This window comes from Grammomys surdaster, unplaced genomic scaffold (assembly GCF_004785775.1).
Source record: "Grammomys surdaster isolate TR1022 unplaced genomic scaffold, NIH_TR_1.0 231, whole genome shotgun sequence".
NCBI lineage: Eukaryota > Metazoa > Chordata > Mammalia > Rodentia > Muridae > Grammomys > Grammomys surdaster.
Window position 1 is genome coordinate 3,825,538 of NW_021604676.1, and position 21,529 is coordinate 3,847,066.

General features: G+C 36.6%; 1 protein-coding gene across 1 annotated transcript in view; it reads right to left on the reverse strand.

The window, feature by feature from the left end:
- The window catches only part of Tinag (tubulointerstitial nephritis antigen), a 76,196-nt gene that overhangs the window by 11,850 nt on the left and 42,817 nt on the right, over positions 1-21,529 (reverse strand). Inside the window, exon 11 of the mRNA XM_028773594.1 lies at positions 1,140-1,185. Within this exon, the coding sequence (XP_028629427.1) occupies positions 1,140-1,185 (46 nt within the window). The remainder of the gene's footprint in view (positions 1-1,139; positions 1,186-21,529) is intronic.

The following is a 21,529-nucleotide window of genomic DNA, read 5'->3' on the forward strand; positions in this document are numbered from 1 at the left end:
CTCTCTCTCTCTCTCTCTCTCTCTCTCTCTCTCTCTCTCTCTCTCTCTCTCTCTCTTCACTTGCTGCTCAGCCTGTTATTAGGACTGAGTTTGCCCTTTGCAGCCATCATAGTTGGATAAGAAAATTACTTCTGCTAGTTGTCCTCTGATGACCATTTTCTTGATGTGGATGATAATGCCCAAACATATAAACACCTGCTCATAAAATAAAGAAATATCAATGTAATTTTTAAAACTTAAAAATAAGATTTTGGATAATTAGCTGCTTTAATTATAATGAACGTTCATGTTCTTCAGTATGTTCTAATCCTCAAATTTTTTATCACCTCTATCTTATTAGGGCATTTTATTTTGGAGGCATTTTTCTGTTAGGATAGCTTGTAACCTGAGCTCGATTTTAAATTCCATTTTAAATCCATGTATATAAGGATACTTTGAACTCCTGATACTCCTGCCTTGGCTTTCTAACTGCTGATGTAATAGGCATGCACCAACATTCCTGGTAAAGTTCCATGTTCCTTTTTTTTTTTTTTTTTTTTGGTTTTTCGAGACAGGGTTTTTCTGTATAGCCCTGGCTGTCCTGGAACTCACTGTGTGGACCAGGCTGGCTTCGAACTCAGAAATTCTCCTGCCTCTGCCTCCCAAGTGCTGGGATTAAAGGCGTGTGCCACCACTGCCTGGCTCCATGTTACTTTTGAAACTAACGCCTTCCCAAGTGAAGATACATGTTTATGTGTTAATTGGCAAAATTTACTTTTAACTTCTATGAAATATATATGTATATATTATAATATATATATATATATGCATGATATTAATAAAGACCTCAAGTTGGTGATATGAATATAGATATGAGTGAAGTATAAGTATTATTTTAATCTAGATGATAATAAAATAAATAGTTGTCCTACTGAGTCTCAATTTGAAAGAAACAAAAACAAATTATTCTTTTACAACTTGAAAACACAGGACTTGAAGAAAACTATTATTACAATATAAACTGTTATAATTAGCTTTGTGCTGAAGAAAACAACAATGTGTGAAAAACATTTCATAATGTGATTACATAATATCAATCTGGGAAACATGGGGCCGGTTTTAATTTTATAGTGTAAATTCATTTGGACAGTTTTACATACCCAAAATTTTTCTTTCTTTCCTCCTGCTCCTCTCAGTGTACCCCATCTACAAATAATAACAATGATTAATTAGTTAAAACATTTTGCTTATACCTGAGAACATTTGTTTTACTGACATTTTCTTTTAAATTTTGCATGTTCTGATCTACATTACAACAAAAATATCATAATTGGCTCCCAGAGTTTGCTAGCATAGCTTTCTTCTTCACTATAACATTATTTATGCGAACAATAAAAGTTACCTTTATCTAAGTAGCATGAAATTAAATCTGTTTACCAAAAAAGAGAGACCCTGCCATGAGTGACTGACCCTCAGAGAAGCTACTGCTACAGTCAACTGAAACACCTTGAAAAAGAAGCTCCCTTGTGGACTAAGAAACCATGTGTGTGAGTGTGTATGTGTTTGAGTGTGTGTGTGTGTGTGTTTGTGTGTGTGCATGTGTGTGTAAGCAAAATCAGAGGTTCTGTCTATGTGGCATAGAGAAGCCCTCATTGTTGGTGGGTAAGGCTTTTCCAGGTACAGAAGGTTAGGGGTAGAATGCGCACTCTCCTAAGTAACTCTTCGCCTAGGCACTGTAGAGAAGTTCAATAAACTCACCAATTCCCTCAGAATGAATATTTATAAAATGGTGCCTCAATCTGTCATTGGGACATTGGGAGAAAAGGTACAGAATGCTTCCATATGACCCTAGGAAGGAATTTTAGCAACAGGTTCTAAGTCAACTGGGAAAAGGGGCTTTTAAAGATAGCTCTCATGTTTCATTTCACTCACTGATACTCTACCATAAATGACACAATCTAAAAGATCTCCAAGACTTCTAAAAGTATAATGTAAATATAAATGATGGTATAGGCAAAAGAGTTTATATAAAATATTCATGTATACATGCTACCTAATGAAGTACCAATGTTCCCAATTTCTGCATATACATGTAAAAACTGAATCCTAGATTCTCACCAACAGGTAATAGTTCCTTCAATATTTTGTGTTTTTTTCTCTTAACTATACCCCTGAGGCATTATTCTCGTGTTCTACTTGATGACATAATGACTTGTTTTCTAGACTCATACAGTAGAAAACATTGGACCAGGAAGTCAAATCTCATATTCATTAGCATACATTAATGAATTATTTCTCCTTCCTTTTTCCTTCATTCTTTGTTTCCTTCTTCTTTTTCTTTTTTAAAATTTATCTTTCTGTCATACAATACGTCCCAACTGTAGGTTCCCCTCCTTCCACTCCTGCCATCCCTGCATCTCCCCTCCCCTCTCTCCCAGATTCATTCCTCCTCCTTCCTCCACTTGCCTTCAGGAAAAAGCAGACCACGCAGAGATATAAACTAAACTGACATAGCAAGATTCAATAAAACAAGGCACAGACCTTAGTATCAGGCTGGGTAAGGCAACCCAGTGGGAGGGGAGAGGTTCTAGAGCGGACTACAGGTCAGAGATGCCCCACTCTCACTGCTAGGAGTCCCACAAAAGCATCAAGCTAACAACCACAACACATGCAGGGAAGATCTTGTACTCTCACTGCTAGGAGTCCCACAAAAGCATCAAGCTAACAACCACAACACATGCACAGATCTAGTGTAGACACAAGTGTACTTCCTGTTCATTTGAGACAAGATTTTGCTAGGTGACACGGGCCAAAAGCTCACTATGTAGATCAAGTTATGTTGATAAACCTTGTCACTACTTCCTAGCCTCCTGAGTTACACAACTTATACCACCATACTCAGCTAATATTGCTTTTTATTATAAACAAATAACCCCAGCTAGGGGGGTTTCCTATGAAACACTGAATTGTTTGATGACTTTCATTTTGATGAGTTATGAGAATAAAATGTATTATTCTGACATTACGCTAACATGTCATTTCTTGACGCTAAATCAAGACAAAATTTTATAGAACAAGCTTTTCCAGAAAATACACAAACTTATTGCTAAAATATTTTTTAATCTGTCCATTTGCACAAATGGCATTTAATGATTAAAATAATAATTAAAACAAAATGAAAAGTTGTTATCCAAGATGACAGGATTCTGTTGTACAATATTCTCTCTCAATTGAACCATTTCCTCCAGAATAATGGAAATGCACTCTTAAGACTCAGACAGTAAACAACTCATAAGTCTTAGAAGGTTCCTGAAACTAAAATAAATTCACAGGGCCCCTACCCAAGATATGGAAGCAGTAAAAAGCAATAAAAATTTAAAAATAAAACTGTTGGAGGAGGAAAGACTGACCATCTGAGCTACATAGAAAATGATGTTGCCTGCAAGTCATGCAATGAATTCCAAGGATGTAGTTCCCATAATTTATCACCTAGGCTCAAGTAAGCTTCAGTAATACAGCTGCCCTGAGCTGTCCAAGCTTCTGTAAGTAACTGCTCACCCACACTTCTGTCAGCAATTCCTATAAATCAATGGGTTCACAAAGTTTTGTGGAGTCATTATTTTGTTATATAGTTAATGATCTGTCTCAGGTAAATAAATGTTTGTTCTGAGCTCTTCTGGGAATGTTTCACACAATAGCTTCTGGTAGGGTTCTTGGAATATTCTGAATTTGGATCCTTTCTCATAAGCGTGTGAAAGAAAATGTAATAAGGATGGTTAAGAAAATCTGAAGCTCATCTCTGATTTCTTTTAACTCTGTCCAAGACTGGGTGCTAATCTCTGGGTTTTTTTTTTCTTTGCTGCATAAAAGAAGATGTTGGCTTGAATTTCTGGGCAGCTTAATGTGTATATTAATAAGAAAAGAGTACAATTTCTAAAATCATTGTTTAGTTTTATAGCTGCTTTTATCTCTTTGTAACTTTTCAAAAGTCATTGATTGTTGAAAAACATTGTCATTCATAAGTGTCTCAAGATATTAGAAGGCCAAAAATGTCTATTTTACATCCTACAACCCATCAGAAGATAGAGCGGGGGGGGGGGAGTTTGTGTGGGTTTTTGTGTGTGTGTGTGTGTGTGTATGCGTGTGTGTTTGAATATACTGTTGTGCCACATGATGTGTCCAAGTCAGAGGACATTCTCAGATGTTTGCAATTTTCTTCTAATTTGTATGAAATGAGAATCCTTTTCTTGTCTTGTCCTTTCTTTTTCTTTCCTGATATAGACTACAGGATAACTGCCTGTGAGCATGTAGGGAATCTCCTTTTTCTACATCTCATAATTCCTTATGAATGCTGGGATCACAGACTCTTCTTATAAGAGGTCTTGGTTTTTTTTGTTTGTTTGTTTGTTTTGTTTTGTTTTGTAGATTTGGAGGATTTAAACATGAGTTTTCATGGTTGTATGCAAGTGTTACAAATACTAAGCAATCTCTCCAACCCTACAGATGAAAACATCGTATTACTTATTTTCTGTTCATTGATAATAGCCATCCTAACAACTTTCAGGATGTCTTCAGTGTGCTAGCAGACTTCCATTCATGTGGTCTGGCTGACACAGTAGCTGCTTATTTAAAGTACAAAATAGAAGACTAAATAGAAAGAATCATTCATCTGAGACTATGGAAGCATAACTTAGTCCTGCTGCCTGAGATACCAACAGATATTTTAATAAGTTGATTTGAAGAAGGTGTATGACACTATCCTTTTCTAATAAAATAAATCCCTTTATTTTAAGGAGAACTTATAAGCATTTATTCAGACTAGAACTTTTGATGAAATTTTTCGATAACTTTCCTATCATTTTGGTTGACAAGCTAGAAAGCTCCTGGCACAGACTTGTCTTATCTTGAGGTATTCTACTTAATTTTAACTTTATACTGTCCTTTAGAATTTTACCTACATCATCTAAATAAACTTTCAATTGTTTAGGACTCAGTACTTTCTTTCTCTCTTTTGGATCATGCAGGTTTTGAAAAACCTTAAGCAGTGCTCACTCAATGTCATGGTCTCTGAATTCCCTCAGGCATCATATTATATATTCAGTCTTTAAAACTGACACGTAATTGCTTATATTTATGAAATACAATATAATTTTCCAGTATGCTTATACTGCATAGTGATTACATCTAATAATTAGCAAGTCTACCACTTCAAACATATATTATTTCTTTATGGTGATGGGAAAACAACCTAAATCAGCTGTTCTCAACCTTCCTGATGGTGCATCCCTTTAATACAGTTAATGTGTCCACTTTATAGAAGATATAGATACACAGCTCTTGGTGTAGTGTAAGTTGTTTGTAAATCTAAAGAAGCAATGCTGAGATGCACATCCGAGTAAAATCAGATGACGTGAGGCTGCATACCTCACTCAGTGTAAGGTTTCCAGTGGATGGCCCTCTACCCAGATGCATATGCACAACACAAACTGGAAGTCATGGCTCCTTAAACAAACAATCAAAAAGACAAATTGTAGACTAGTATATGGAGCTGGAGCTGGGAGGGGTTCATGGTAAAGGTGAACAAAATATGTTGTATGAAGTTCTTAAATAATTAATAAAATATTTATTAAAATAAAAGAGAAAAGAATGTTAGCCATGTATTTTACACATTGATTTCTATTTTTACCTAATAAACTATTTGATTTTGTTCAAAGTAGCTGACATTCAAGTAAGTGTGACATTGGGGAAAATAAACATATGGATAAGTAATTACAAATTTATTTGTTACCTTTTATAATAAGATGTTTTGTAAACTTCTACAAATTCCAGGTAGACAATGAACTGTCTTTTGAGAGCAATTACAACTTTCTTCCTAGAATTTAGCTTAAAGTCTTCAGACTGAAATCGGAGTATAGAAGTTGAAGCACAGTAAGTAAATGTGAAAGGATAGACGGGCCGTGAAAGCTCATCTCGACCTAGTCTAGAACCTTACGTGGAGCTCTACTGAGACTAGCACTAACATAAGACTAGCACTTGAACCCCATCTGAGCCTGTTTCAGGGGCAATGATTGAATCCCACTGCAGCTCATTCTAGAAAAACAACTGGCCCCATATAGAATGGAAGAGTCAGAAAATGTTTGAAAAGTCAGTCTTGACACAGGCTAACCATAGATTCATGTCTACAGACATTGGTATTCACAGTGTGGGTGATAAAAAGTCTTCTTACATGGGACATGGTATGATACAGATAGTCCTTGAAAATGACAGCCATGATGTTACCATGGAGGATAAATGCCAGGGGAAGGAGACTAGTAGAAAATATAAATCTTGTAGGACAAGCAAAAAAATAAGAAAATACTGATAAAAACTAATATTGCTTATTCTTATAACACTAAAGAGTAACTATCAAATTGTTAAAGATAATGATTTGTTGGGCTTGTGAAGTATACAGGCAATGGGAGTAAGAACACAGATATTAGGTAAAGTAACAGAATTCATTGATTCATTTTAATGGGCTGAAAGAGGATGAAAGACAAGATCCACACAGGGATTTCAAGGCTAAATTGACAGTCACATAACATGTCTTACCTACGTTACATTACACAGCTATGTCTTCCAGGTGATAGAATATTTTATAATTCTCTACTATCACAATTATAGAATTAAGACATCTTCTGATATCTCAGTATTGGTGGTTAATTGTGCTTGTCCATACTAATCCATAATTTGCAGCAATTTGAGATTACAGTCATTAAATACACTTAAAGTCCTAAAATGTTGATTATTAAAAGAAATTTTGAAAAAGAAATTCTACAGAGAGGAATTTTTCTATAATGATAATATTCCTAATCCATACATCCATACCACTTCCCTAGGAATCGGATTCATATAAAAAGATGGAGTAAAAATAAGTGAATAATTCTATTAATCTTTTAAAATTATTAGTGTGTGTGTCCAGGTATGTCTGTGTTCACACATATGTTCGTGCATTTGCACCTGAGTGCCTTTTCATGCATGTGGATGTCAGAGGCACCCGAAAATGTTGGTTCTCTCTTTCCAATATGTGAGTCCCAGAAACGGAACTCAGGTCATCAGACTGGGCAGAATGTATATTAACCTGATGACCTGTCTCAAGACACAATATTTCTTTTTATTTTTATTTATGTGATGTAGGATAAAGGTTAGGGGATATGTGGGTATGGTGTCCTTGCAGTTCAAAAGAGGACAGTGAATCACCAGGAGCTGGAGTTACAGGTGGGGACTGGACCATGATTTCAGGATACAGCATAGACCACAGACATCTACATGCCTTTAGTGGTAACACTGGCCACAGACCAATACATGGTCTTTGTCAGCAGCATGAACCATGGACATGTTGTCCAGTGCTGGGATTGCTTTAGCCCTGACTTCAGCTTATTTTATTTGATGGTTGATCTGTTTTGTAACAGAATCATCAGATAAAAAGCCATGTCAGAATGCTTCCCAAGATTTGCTACTTCTGGGACCTTAGCCAAAAGGCTAACAACAAGAATTCAAATTTACGTTTTTTAAGCAGACTTATTCTGCACTAGTGAGGACAGATCCAGATGGAGAGTGATAAAGTTCACAAATGGTGGACGCATAATGATGTTCTATGAAGCACCGCCCATTTCAGCAGGAAATATTGCTGTTCATGTGAAAAATCAATCATTCATGTAGGAAAATGAAAGCTAGGATCCAAGTATTCAGAAACCTTCAGATAGGCTTTGCATAACTTATAGTGTCATAAGTATTCGATACAGATTTTCCTTTTAGACTCGAGACTTTAGAGTCTTAATTCCTTTTATATAAAAACTTGGAAGCAAACCACAGTGAGAATCAGACAAAGGCACACAGACTTTTGTTTCCCCATAAATACTATATTAGAAATGTCTAGGAGACTCACTTGTAAAGGTGTTAACACCTACTACATGTAGCGGTGTAGAGCATATCAGGGAGCCTGCAGCAAGTGTCTCGTAACACTATGTTATAGGTGAATGAAAATGGACTGAGGAAGAGAAGGGTGAAATGAAGCTACTTCTGCACCTCATTTCTTTTGCTATTTCAAGAAAACAGAAGTCAAGCTAGTATTTACTAAATCTTAGTGCTTCAGTGATGTATTTAGCCAAGTGGCTCCAATTTTTGCCATAGATTTGAGAAACAGATGGAGATTTCTGAAAGCTAATTTTTAAAATAAACTGTTTCATATATCTTTTGTATCCTACGATATCAAGAAAGAAAGGGGAGATGAGTATGCTATCGGATGTAAAACAGCCTGCAGCAATAAGCATTGGGAGATGGATAGACAGTTCTACCCAGTTAATGAAGTCTTGTGTATCTGAAAAAGCTGCCTTTTTTCAGTCTCACATATGTAAAGACTATCTTAAATTTACACAACCATGAGATATATACAGGGGAAAGAGAATCAATGTCTTAAGTCATCTATCCCTAATGATGGCAATTAAGCAGAGTGATGGGTTACAACAAGATGGTTTAATAAAGTGTTAGTCCTTTCATGTTAAGAATAGAGGTTACTCTTTACATTTTCTTAGGATCAAAAGCATTAACAGACTTGGAGACTATGGTCCACATTTGGCCAGCTGTGGCTCACAGCCTCAATCTGCCTGGATGTCTGTTTTTCTAACTATAATTTAATGGAATAACTATGTTTGTTTGTTTAAATGTTGTCTGTGTCTGCTGATGCTAAAGACAAAACACCCACAAAATGTATCTGATTTTAATCTAATATCTTTATGTGCTGGCTAGTTTTATGTTAACTTGACACAAGCTATAATCATCTCAAAGATGGGAACTTCAATTGAGAAAAATTTCCCGTAAAATAAGGTTGTGGGCAGGCTTGTGGTGCATTCTTTTAATTGATGACTAATGTGTTCATCCACTGGCACTAGTGCCACCCCTCAGCTAGTGGTTCTAGTTGCTACAAGAAATCAGGCTGAGCAAGCCATAAGAAACAAATCATTAAGCAGCACTCCTCCATGGCCTCTGCACCAGTTCTTGTCCCCAAATTCTTGCCCTGAATTTCCTGGATGATGGACTACAACCCTAAGATAAAATAAAGCCTTTCCTTCCTAAACTGATTTGCTCACAGTGTTTTATCACATCACTGGTTATCCAAACTGAGATATTTACTTCACAGATAATAAAAATGAGGCCTAAAGAGATAAACTAACATTTCAAAAAGCATGAATCTAACTGTCCAAGTTGTGATGAATATCTGAGGAGAAATTAATAACATAAGCAATGAAAACTAGGTCCTTAAGAGAGAAAGGATGCTTTTATGCATTGCTTACTGTGCTAAGTTATGAAAGCATATTGAGTGTTGAATAATTTATAGAAGATCATAAGGAGAAATGAGGGTGTAAATCAGAGATAAATACAAGATAATGTGAAGAGCTGTCCTTCACACATTCCTACAAAATTAGGAAAGTTTGGAGGAAAGATGATTGTAGACACACATAGGATTAAAATGTTACTTACTGATGGTGAATTGTGAATGAATAACAGAAATTGTGGGAAAAGAGAAAGCTCATGGACCATCATAACAGTGTTCTATTAAAAGTTCATCTACTTACATCCTAGAGACCTGCTTCTTGTATCCTGAAATGTTGTGAACAGAGTTGTTACAAGAAGAGCTGGGTAGGAGTAATACTTAATGCCTATATTTTACAGATCAGAATGAATTAAATTTGTCACTTAATGTAGCAAACAGTATTCATTTACTATCTACAAATTTTGGTGGGGCTTGTGCATTTTTTCTTTTTTTTTTTTTTTGGTTACAGCATAGACTTGAGCAGAATTTTTCTTTGTTCTCATTGAGGTAGTCAGTAATAAAATGTGCAGAGATCAAATTGTAAGTTGCCATAGTTACACATCCCTTAACAAAACCTCCTGGTTTGTTTATTCATAGATCTCTCTCTCTCTCTCTCTCTCTCTCTCTCTCTCTCTCTCTCTCACACACACACACACACACACACACACACACACATATATATATATATATATATATATATATTCCATATGTATAAATATTATTTCTAGACCACAGGATAAAATACATGTTAACATTCTGACAGGTAACCTTGTAACCTTGTGTCATGTGCTTTAATCAAAGTAGAGTGCTTGTGGTGATATTGTTTCTGAAAATAGATCTTGATCCCAAAGAGACTGAAATTTTGCTGGAATTTATATCAAAGTTAATAATATACCTTGAGATAATTTTAAGACTCCTGTATTTAACCTGCTATCTTACTGTGCAGTTGGCCTGTTTAAGTTTTAGGTGACCCTAAGAGAACAATTTAGTCTTCTTTACGATGGATTGGATTTCCCATTCTATCGATATTTATAACCTAAGTTTAATGTATGACTTTATCCTCAAGTTATGTACTCTTTGATATGTCTGACATAGAATTGTGTGTGTGTGTGTGTGTGTGTATGTGTATATGTAGAGAGAAACACACACACACAAAGAGAGAAGGAGAGAGAGAGAGAGAGAGAATGTTTACAGAAAGCAACCAACAGGTTGTAAACAAGTAATGGAAAACAAATTAATACCTCATAAATGTAGGAAGCAACATGTGGAAATCATCAATTCTCTCCCATTTCATATTATCCTTGTTGTTCAATAAATAAATAACAAACCCTTTAGCCATATGAAAAGGTAGAGACCTCAGGGCTTTTTAGACACATACTCAAAGAAAACTGCTTCCCCCTGGTCAAAAGAGTGGGATCTACTGATCTCCAAAGTTTAGAACATTGCATAGTGTTGTCTCCACTCTTAAGAGTTAATCCAGCTTGCCTATCAATCATCTGGCTAGGAGTCCATTCCTCAGGAAATGTATTCCACTTGAAGACTTGCTGCAGATCAGGAAGAATAACAATTTCCATAAATTTTTCCACAACATAGTTATATACAAAGATTCCATTAAACAGCATAGTTAAAGCTTGTCCATTTTCTTGAGTTCTACCTCAGAAAAGCATAATATTTTCTTGTTTATTTTTATCTTTTTTTTTTGGATACTGGCTCAAAGGCTAAGCATACTTTGCCTGACACTCCACTTTTGTACAGTGGAGTTACCTATTTACCATGGAGGTGCTTAAGGACATCATTAACTAAACTGCCAGTTTTCTTGGACTTTAACTCAAAAAGGTACAGCTTTCTCTTTCCTCTAATCCATCTTCTTCCTGGCAGATTCCAAGGTTATTACTTGACTGTCTTGCTGTTTTTTCTCTTACCTTCTATGAAAATTATCTACAAGCTTTCTACCAAGTCATTTTGAACTTCTTTTACTAATGAAACTAAGAACAAAAAGAGAAAGAAAGGAAGAAAGGAAGAAAGGAAGAAAGGAAGGAAGGAAGGAAGGAAGGAAGGAAGGAAGGAAGGAAGAAAGAAAGAAAGAAAGAAAGAAAGAAAGAAAGAAAGAAAGAAAGAAAGAAAGAAAGAAATGAGTTCCCCAACTCCCTGGTTTTGATAACCATTCTGACTAAAATGATATGAAGTTCATCGCAGTTTCTTTATGGTCCTCTAAAATCCTAGGCTTTTGGAAAATACAGTTAGGGTTAATTTCTGTGCTTCTCTTACTTATGGTTTATTCTTGTGCAGAGCCTGTGTTGTGCGCATTTGTTGTCCATATGTAGCATCTTTTCCTTGAATACTAGATACTTCTGCTAGCCACATGTGACTCTGCTATCTGTAGGCTGTGCAATTCTTCCACACTGCCCTTGTGTCCTGGTCCATATACACCCAGAAGGCTTGTATTCTGTGTGAATTCCCAGAGATTTGAGATGGGTAAGAGGCCCCTCAGAGGCTGACATAAGGTGATGTCTAATTCTTGTTGACCTTTGATTTGTCCTTTGAAAGACAGACCTGCAGGGTCAGCATTTGTGTTGGTTAACACATTAAAGAACCCTCAGAAGGGGCATGAAAGTGCCTCACATTAAGGGACAAGGACAGAAACCTCCTTTTGGATTAATTTGACCAAGAGCAAGCTCAGATGTTAAAAGTTGAAGCAAGTATATAATGATAAGCCTACTAGAGGGCATATATCTTGTCTTAATTAATCTTCATAACAAGGCAGAGAGGAAATGTGTTGTCTCAGTGGAATATTTGAAAAAGTTGAAATACCACCATGTGATTAAATAAGCTGAAATTGCTGAGAGAGTACAGAACTGGCATTTCAATCCAAAACTGAGTAAATAACTCTTGTATTTTATGATGCACAGTACTTCATCAAAATCACCATGAATCCTGTGCTTGACATGATACCAAAAAATCACCCACACACTCATACCCACATACACTCATTCACCTCTACACATGTACACACATGTACATGTTCATACACCTACACACATGAACATACAGTCATTCACCTCTACACATGTACACACATGTACATATTCATACACCTACACACATGGACATACACATTGAGACATTCGTACACACACTCGTACACTTAAACACATGTACACACATATTCATACACCTACACACACATGCACACACACCTACATTTACACGTGTGCACAGACATTTAATAAACTATATTTTTATGAACACCAACATGATTTTCTCTAACAGTCCTCCTATCATTCATTTGTCTAAGTAAAAAAAAAGTATGCTTTTTTTTCTTGATATTGTTGCTTTATGTATTGTAAGTAAAAGGCAGATCACAGGAACAGTACTTATAGTGCGGGGCAGACTTGATCAGCCGTTGAGATGACAAATCAGTGAGAGACATATGTCTGAGAAGAGAACAAGTGAGGCGTGGACTTGTCACTTTGATTCAGTCCTGACATAGGAGACAACAGGAGTCTATCAGCACTGAAAGCAGAAGCAAAGAAAACTCATTGATCAGTTTCACGGTCTCCAGAGCCTCTCCTCTACATGCTAAGTGAAACTCTCTGAATGTCAGCAGCCCTGGGGGACCTCCAAATGGGTTCCCGGAGTGACTGATCTACATCAAACCAGTGAGACCATTAATTTTCTTTCATTTATTGACTCAGTGCATGTTATTCATCTCAATACCCTCTGTACGTAACTGAAGGCTTTTCACACAGTTGTTGCTCAGTAAAATTTATTGAAAGTTCAGGAAAACTGGGGAGTCTCTAACTGAACTAAATGACAACAATTTTTCACTTTTATGCAACATTCTAATATTTTGGAAAGTCATTAACTTTGCCCTCATATTTTAAAAGATATATTTAATATTTTAAGCCATAAACAGGAATATATGTGAACATGTGGATATGTGCATCAAAGCGTTGGCATTCTTAGAGGCCAGAGGCCTCAGATCTCCTGTAGTTACAGATAGTTATAAGCTGCCTGATATGGGTGCTGGGACCCAAACCTTGATCCTCTGAAAGAGAAGCAAGAGTTCTTAATCACTGAACCATCTTTCCACACTGATTTCATTTTTAAAATTATGTGTATGTTTATTAGTGTGGGCACCCGCTCATGCCAGGATAGAGGATCAGAACCCCTAGAGCTGTAGTTACAGGGAATTGTTAACTAAATGGGTGCCTAGAACAGAGAGTGCCAGTCTACTACAAGAATAGCAAGAAAACATTCTTAATAACTGAACCACCTTTCCAGGCTTACTTTCATAGACTCTTAACTATGCCCATTTCAGTATACACACATACACACACACACACACACACACACACACACACACACACACACATTAATTACACACACACATACTTACACACACACACAAACTAATTACACACACACAAACTAATTACACACACACAAACTAATTACACACACACAAACTAATTACACACACACACAAACTAATTACACACACACAAACTAATTACACACACACACAAACTAACTAGCTATAGAAATATTTGAATGCCAAGAAAATTCACATGGAAGAAATGCAATTTGTTAGAACTTAAAAATGGAAAATGGAGATAAAAGAATCTTCACCACAGTTACATGGAAATAAAAAGATTCAGTGAGAACCAACTGTAATTTTTAAAATTTCTTTTTCTGAGACACAAACCTCCAATCCCAAAGTAGAGTTTTTCAGTATATAATTCATTCAGCATCTAAATGACACCTCACACTACGAAGTGATTTGTCTTCCTTAGAGTCCACTTGCTCCAAGATCTGACATGAAATGCTCTAGCTATCGTCTTCCTTATTTGACCATTTCTCCACCTGCCTTTTATAGTCAGGGTTATTGAGATCATATCTGACGGTCCTGTTCTCAGAGAAGTCCTCTACTTCTAGGACTTCGGCTCTGAACTAAATGTCAACAGTGACATGCTTTCTTTAAAGACACATCCTTATCAGTCTCCTTATTGGAAAATAAACTAACTTTTCTTCATACTTATATAATGGATTTTGCTTTTTTAAAGCTGTTTTTTTAAGTTGAGATTATAATTATAACATTTGTTCCCTCCTTTATTCTTCGTTAAAACTTGCCCATATTTTCCTCCCTGAGGTGTCAATAATTGTTAAAGTTTCTGCTTTGGAGTTCTGGAAATATAGTTTTAAATTCCTGAAATATATATGAATAGTTGCTTTGTATTTTAATTTTAGATGACCCATAATTCCCCTAAATCAGCATCTTAAAACAAACTTGCTATTCTCTTTGTACATCCATCTCTTGCCCTTCCGTAACTCCTGAAAACAGTTAATAGTACGTATTGCGATCTGGAAGAAACTTGGAGTCACAGTTGACACACTTCTCTTCAATTCCCAAAACATCCAGCAAACAACAATGAACCATCAGTTCTGCCAAAATTATACCCCATACTCACCTATTCACACTAACAGCTAGCAACGCTACTATTATTTCTTTTTGGATTTCTCTTTACATGTATGTGAGCACATGCATATTCGCATGAGCATGTGACTGTAGATGCCTGCTGGAGACAGAAGAGGGAGTCAGATATACTGATGCTGGAGTCACAGGTGGTGGTGAGCACACACACCCATGTCCGTGCTAGAAAGTGAATTTTGGTCTTCTGCAAGAGCGGCAAACACTCTTAACTGCTGACTGACCTCCTTACCCCCACCTGCTATTAAACCTCTAGTGTTTGTACATTAGTTTCCTACTTGAGATTCTTCTAAATTTCAAGTATATAATTTTATTCTCTAAGCATCACAAAGAGTGACTTAATTTTTAAGTCACGTAGGTTTCTGATGAGTATGCTTTGAAACTAAAACCCCCTTTGACTTTAGGTGACCCCACAAACCTTCTAGCCAACAAGACCCCACAAACTCTTTGCTACATCTATTTCAACTTTCCTATTTCAACTTCAGGGAATTTTTATTCCCCAAATTTCTGTTTATCCTGAGCCCCTTCTAACTACTGATAAAAATCCCAAGGGAGAAACAAATGAATAATCGGGAAGTTATCACACTTGAGGTGTCATGCGTCAGGATCCTCTTGGGGTTTATCTCTGTGACTATGCACCTGGATTTCTTAGAGACCACTGTGAACTCAACATTGATCAATGTGTCAATCAGCCATGTCTCCATGGAGGTTTAGGTGTGGATGCAGGAAACAGCTTTGCTGACTCTTTAATGGTACCCATCTCCAACACCATCAGTACCGGATGAGCTCTATCCCTTCGTGTTTGTGTGTAGCCTCAGCAGTGGCCCACCACTGCACAAAGTGCACATAAGAGGCTCTTATGTCCTTCTTTAGATTCCAACCCCTTTCAGCTTTCTAAATTTCTCCACACTCTGAATATTTCTCTACCTCTCTGCCATCTTCCTCCCCTGTCCCCTCTTTGCTAGCCTTTCCTGTTCCATCACTCTGGACTCTCTTTCTTAGTTCATCAGACATTAGATTTCTCATGCCTTAGTTTCAGTGCTTTTCTTATTATTTTTAATACTATCCATCTTCAGTTTTTATTGGTTTTCTGTCCTATGATCAATATACCCACTTGCTTACTCTGTTATTTTTTTTATTGGGCAGTGGGTGGGGGGTGTCAAAGATCAAACCTGAGGCCTCACATCTACTAAGTGAATTATGTGCCACTGAGCTGCATTCCTAGCCCTCATCTGGAGTTTTTCATCTTACAGACTTCTTCACAATGATTATAGGAAATACGCTAAAGTTTTAAATCATTTTTCAGCATAAATTCTTGGGATATTTGTGGGTGGATAATTTAAATTGAATTAACTAAATTTAATTTAAAAAGCAATAAATCACAAACCACTCAGGAAATTGCTTTGTTAATTCTTCCTTTTGCCTTTCTTCGACTATTATGATTTCTCTTCCCTACCAGGCTTCATATTACTGTACTTTGTCTCCACTTTTGCTGTATAACTACCTAATGTTCATAAGTTTTTAAAAATTCTTCATACTACTGACTCTAGACAACAAAGGTCAGTATCTGTATTCTGGCCCTTACAAAATATAATTTTTGTTGTTGCATAGTTATGTAGCTATTGTCAGGCTTTTGGTTTGATGGGCGGAGGTCTGAGTCTTTGTCTGTTGCACCCATGGATAAAGCCTCAGCAGTTAACCATTTGCTCAGAAAATATGATAAATGAGATACTAGTTGTACATAACAAAATTATGACTTGAAGCCTTATTCTCCTTTGGCAACATGTAGACTATAGTTTAAATATAATTCTGTTCTACAGAGATGACAATAAGGGAAGGTAAAAACTTGCCTTTTTTATTATAATTATCTAGAATTTCAAATATTGCATTTAATCACTGAATTCTCTCAGCGATTCTTGAGAAATATTTACAAAATAAATACCATTCATGCAATGCATTGCCAACTTTGGACTTCAGATAAATGACAGGGACATGGATGACCCATGACAAGGCAGCGTGACTGTAACAGGGAACACGGGCTGGAATGAAATATCTCAAAGAATATTTGTGTTTAAGATGTAATGTTTTCATGTTCCAACATCTTGTAAACTAGCATCCATCTTAAAACCAAAAGGACTCCTTAGTTTTGACAGGGATATTTTCTAATTTGCAGTATAGGAAATAATGCTGTCTAAAGATACAGAATTTTTATTCAGTACTTCATCCCCAAATACTATCAATAGATGTCTGGGGGATAAAACAGAGAGAGACAAAGTAAAAGTGTTTGAAAAGAAACATTCTAGATTTATATATACCCTTCACTATCCTGTGCTTTATACATAAGAAGACAGCCTTTGTTGCTTTCTGATAGATTCGGTTATATATGTATGTGCCTCACTTCCTGTGTTAACTACTTTTTCATGTCTAACAAGAAGCAACTTAAAAGAAGAAGGTTATACACTGAGTTGTGGGTTAAGAAGATACAGTTCATCTTGGTGGTCAAGGCATAGCAGCAGAAATGGTTCATACCTAATGCCATTAGGAGAACTTGCTCACATCCTGGTGGATCAGGATGCACAGAAAATAACAATGCTGGTACTCCACCAACTCTACACTTTCCCCCCTCAGTATTCAGTCTGAAAATACAAACCACACTGAAGGCACATCCTACATATACCTCAGTTTATCCACTCTGCAAAATGCTTACAGACATACCCACAAGTGTACCTCATTGATTTCTGAGGTATTCCTTAATCTAATAGAAATGACAATGAGAATTAACCATAATTTCTGAGAAATGAGACTACACATTATTAGAGCTTATGTTCCCTAGTGCTAAGCAATTAATATAAGCTGGAATTCATTTGTTCAAGTAAATTAAACCTAATAGCTTTGACTTCTACACAAAGGACAGCAAACAGTTTGTTCAGATAAATTTGTTAGGTACTTCACAAAAGTATATTGAGCTTTGCAGATAAGGGACATTAACTTTCTTGAGATACTTGATTACTTTCTAACTCACTAATGCACTTATCTCCTGAATGTAGTAATTACCAAATAAGGAATTGCTGGTGGAGAAAGAAATTAAAATCTATGGCTCTGGGGCACCAAACAATGCCCAGATGGCCTAAAACACTTGAAAAAAAAAAGCTATTCCTACCAACAAAGTTAGTTTTGTTATTGTCACAGAAAGGAGATACATTTTTAAAGTTTCCAAATTCCAGGAGCTTCTAAATGTGGGCACACTACGGCAAACAGCAACAGTGATGGAATGGAAACACATTCTGGTTCCATCAACCATAGCCTGTGTGATAATAAGAGTGAGGATAACATAGAACCACACCTACTAAAGCAGTTGCTATAACTCAGGGGACCATGAAAGAGAAAAATACATCTACCACATAAGGTGTTATGAGAAAGTTTTTCTAGACCAAGGATATAGTCAGACAAAGGCAAAAATGGATATGAACCACCCAGATCAAGATTAGAAAAATGAAAGTTCAAACTGTGGGAGAATAGGACTAAAGTAGAGTTAATCTTGAATCACAATGACACACTATGCCATCACCGATCACCGGCATGTCCATTTATAGTCCAGTCACATCCTGAAATTCACTATATGATTAACAGTAAAAATAAAAAAAAACCAACAGCAAAAAACCTTTCAGCATAGATTCCTTTCTTTCTATCTTTAGTGAATGAAGCAGATGAAGCAGCCACAATATAAAGCATAACTCTAAGGAACAACAGAAAGACTCATTTTGCACTATATCAAAATAAGACTAGACATTGAGAAGTGGCACTCAGTTCAACCCTGTCCTCACTGAACCTGAATATATAAATCCACTACTGAAAGTTACGTCAGAATTTGTAGAAATTTCTCTCAAGATCTTTACAGTGAGACCATTTGCAAACTCTGTTCCTTTCCCAAACTATCCATGGGAGATCAGAATAAAACCACAAGGGAATCCATTTGTCCCACCAAAATCACAGTAGCCAACAAGAGTAATGGCTGAACAACTGTGCAAGGTATCAAACATCTGGAAGAGATGTATTAGAAGGCTCTCAGAGCCTGGTGCAAACTGAGATCAGAACCAAATATACTTCTAGAAAAGAAGAAAAAGAAAAGGTTCTGTGATTATGGGTCCATTGTCCACAAATTGAATCAAAGTTGATGAGTGCCTTGGCTTTTTTTTCTCCACTTTCTCCCTATCTTATTTTTTAAACTAACATTTACCCTATTTAAAGCTTAATAGTAACAACTGAAAACTATCTAAGAAACGGAGATTAAAAGGTCACTATTCAATAATAAAATGTATCAAACATTTGTCATGTGTTAACCTTGTATTAGATGATTTAGCAACATACACTCATTTTGTAAAGAGACCTGGTCTCAAGAAGCTTCAACTTAGATGATACATGACCAACAAGAAGAGAATTATTAAATCATTCACTAAGGTAGAAATTTATAATTATATAAAACTGTAGAGAAACAGAGCAACAGTTAAGAAGGAGCAGAACTAAGAGAAGACAGAGCAAATAATGGATTCCACAGGACAAGCCACACTGATAAGAGAAAATTTGAGCAGACTAGATGAAGGTGCATACACCAAGGGATTGGTTATTTGATAGAAGAACACACTGGATGGAAGGAGAATCAAAGTTAATAGAATTTGACATCAGAAAGCTGGTAGCTGTGTCAGTTTAGTAGGCAAGATAGTTCTCTGCAAGATCATTGCAAAGAACTTTAGATTCACTCCAAGAGAAGTATAAAATCATGGACCACTATTTCTAAGCAAATGAGCAGCTAGGTCTGAGAAAGTTATATGGAGAAACCCTGGGTTCTATATTAAAAATACAACTATCTAGAATATCTATCAGCAATCCAGATACAAAAGAAGAGTAGCGGACATGCAGGCAGAGATAACGCAGAGTATAAAGAGTGGTTGGCTTTGAAGACAGTGTCAAAGTGGGTTTTGAGGAAAGGATAATAAGAGATAAGTCCAAGCTTTCCCACAAGACCATGTGGGAGAAGGGTTTGCATCAACTCAGTGAGAAAATGCTGCCGCTGCAGAGAAAGAGGCAGAGAGAGAGCCCTGTTTCAGAAGTGCTAAGTTTGAAGTGTCCATCTTCTGCATGGGGAGATGTTGCTAGAACACAGAATATACATGTCTAGAGTTCAGGAGAGGGGTCTAACTTGGGAATACTGTTTAGTTGATGCCAGCTTTCATCTGGTGCTGAAAGCCAGAACGATTTCAGAGAGTACTGAATCCACTGAGAACAGGTTAGAAAAGTAGAATAAAAGAGAACAAGAGTCGAGGCCAGGCTTGGCAAACAGCAACAAGTATGAGAATGTCAGAAGGGATGAGCACGTGGAAAACCTGACAGGAGGTTTTAACAAGGTAGAGATAGTTGATAGCCTTGAAATATGCAGATTTTAGAAAGGTAATTGGATAAATAAGAATGAGAAAATATGTGGTTAAGTTTGATAAAGAGTGTAGTAAGTTTAGGAAAGACTTTGGGGAAGAAGTTTTGAGGACAGTGAGTGCTGCAAAGCCTGTGCTAGAGTGAGAACATTAAAAAATGGGGAAGAAGTTAAGAATAAAAGTTCCTCAGCACTTGGGAAGCAGAGGCAGACAGATCTCTGAGTTTGATGTCTACAGAGTGAGTTCCAAGACAACCAGGCTACACATAAAACAAACAAACAAACAAAAGCTGTCTGCAGAAAGGCAAAACAAAAGCAAAACAAACAAACAAGGAATAAAGGTTTTGCTCCTAAAGGTTGAAATCTGAAACATAAGGGCATTTACTCAAATGAAGTCTAATCCTAAAAAGAAAGAGAGGCAATGCCTCAGGGAGTTCCTGAGTAATTGTAGGGATTTGGAGGAGATGCTGCAACAAGAGAAACTTAAGGAGAAGGACACAGGGCTTTTATGTACAGTCTGCAGGACTGACACTGTCAGCATAGGTTGACAGTGACACGTGACTCCAGGAAACGTGTTCTGATGACTTCAAACTTGTCAATGATATCAGACATACAATTATCATTTAAGAGCAGGAAGGTGCATCTGTGATTTAACAATTTGAGATAACAATTTGAATAATCAGAAAACAAAGAAAATGGGTATTTAAAAGGCAATTAGCTAGTAGCATAAGACATCTCATGGAAATTTATCATTATAAAATGATATAAAAGTAAAATTAACATAGATTTCACAGATTTTTTTTTTAATTTTTGGCAGGAAAATACAGTGACTCAGGCATAGAAGAGTAGAGGGTATGACAAGGGTATTAATTTCAACTTGCCACAAATTAAAATCACGTTAAATAGGGAACCTAAACTATAAAATTATCTTGTTTGCCTTATTGATGCAGAAAGATCACCCAAGTGTAGGCAGGGCCTTCCGTAGCAGCCCTGGTTTAAAAGAAGAGACCATGACAAAAGGAAGATCATCACCTTCCCTCTTGCCTGCCCAGCCCTTCTGATCACTGCTGAATTGATTTATCCTATGGCTGCTGCTCCTGCTGATTCCATAGATGATATCAGAACCAGCATCCAGGCTGACTGAGAACCAGGTCTCCAGGAACCTTCCAAGATTTAGGGGCCAGACTGGAACTGCCGAATCACTCACACACTCTTGGAGAGTGTGGGCTCTTGTCTTCCCTGGGGTGACACAGCCAATGTGGAGCTATGCCAAGTGCTGAGGAAC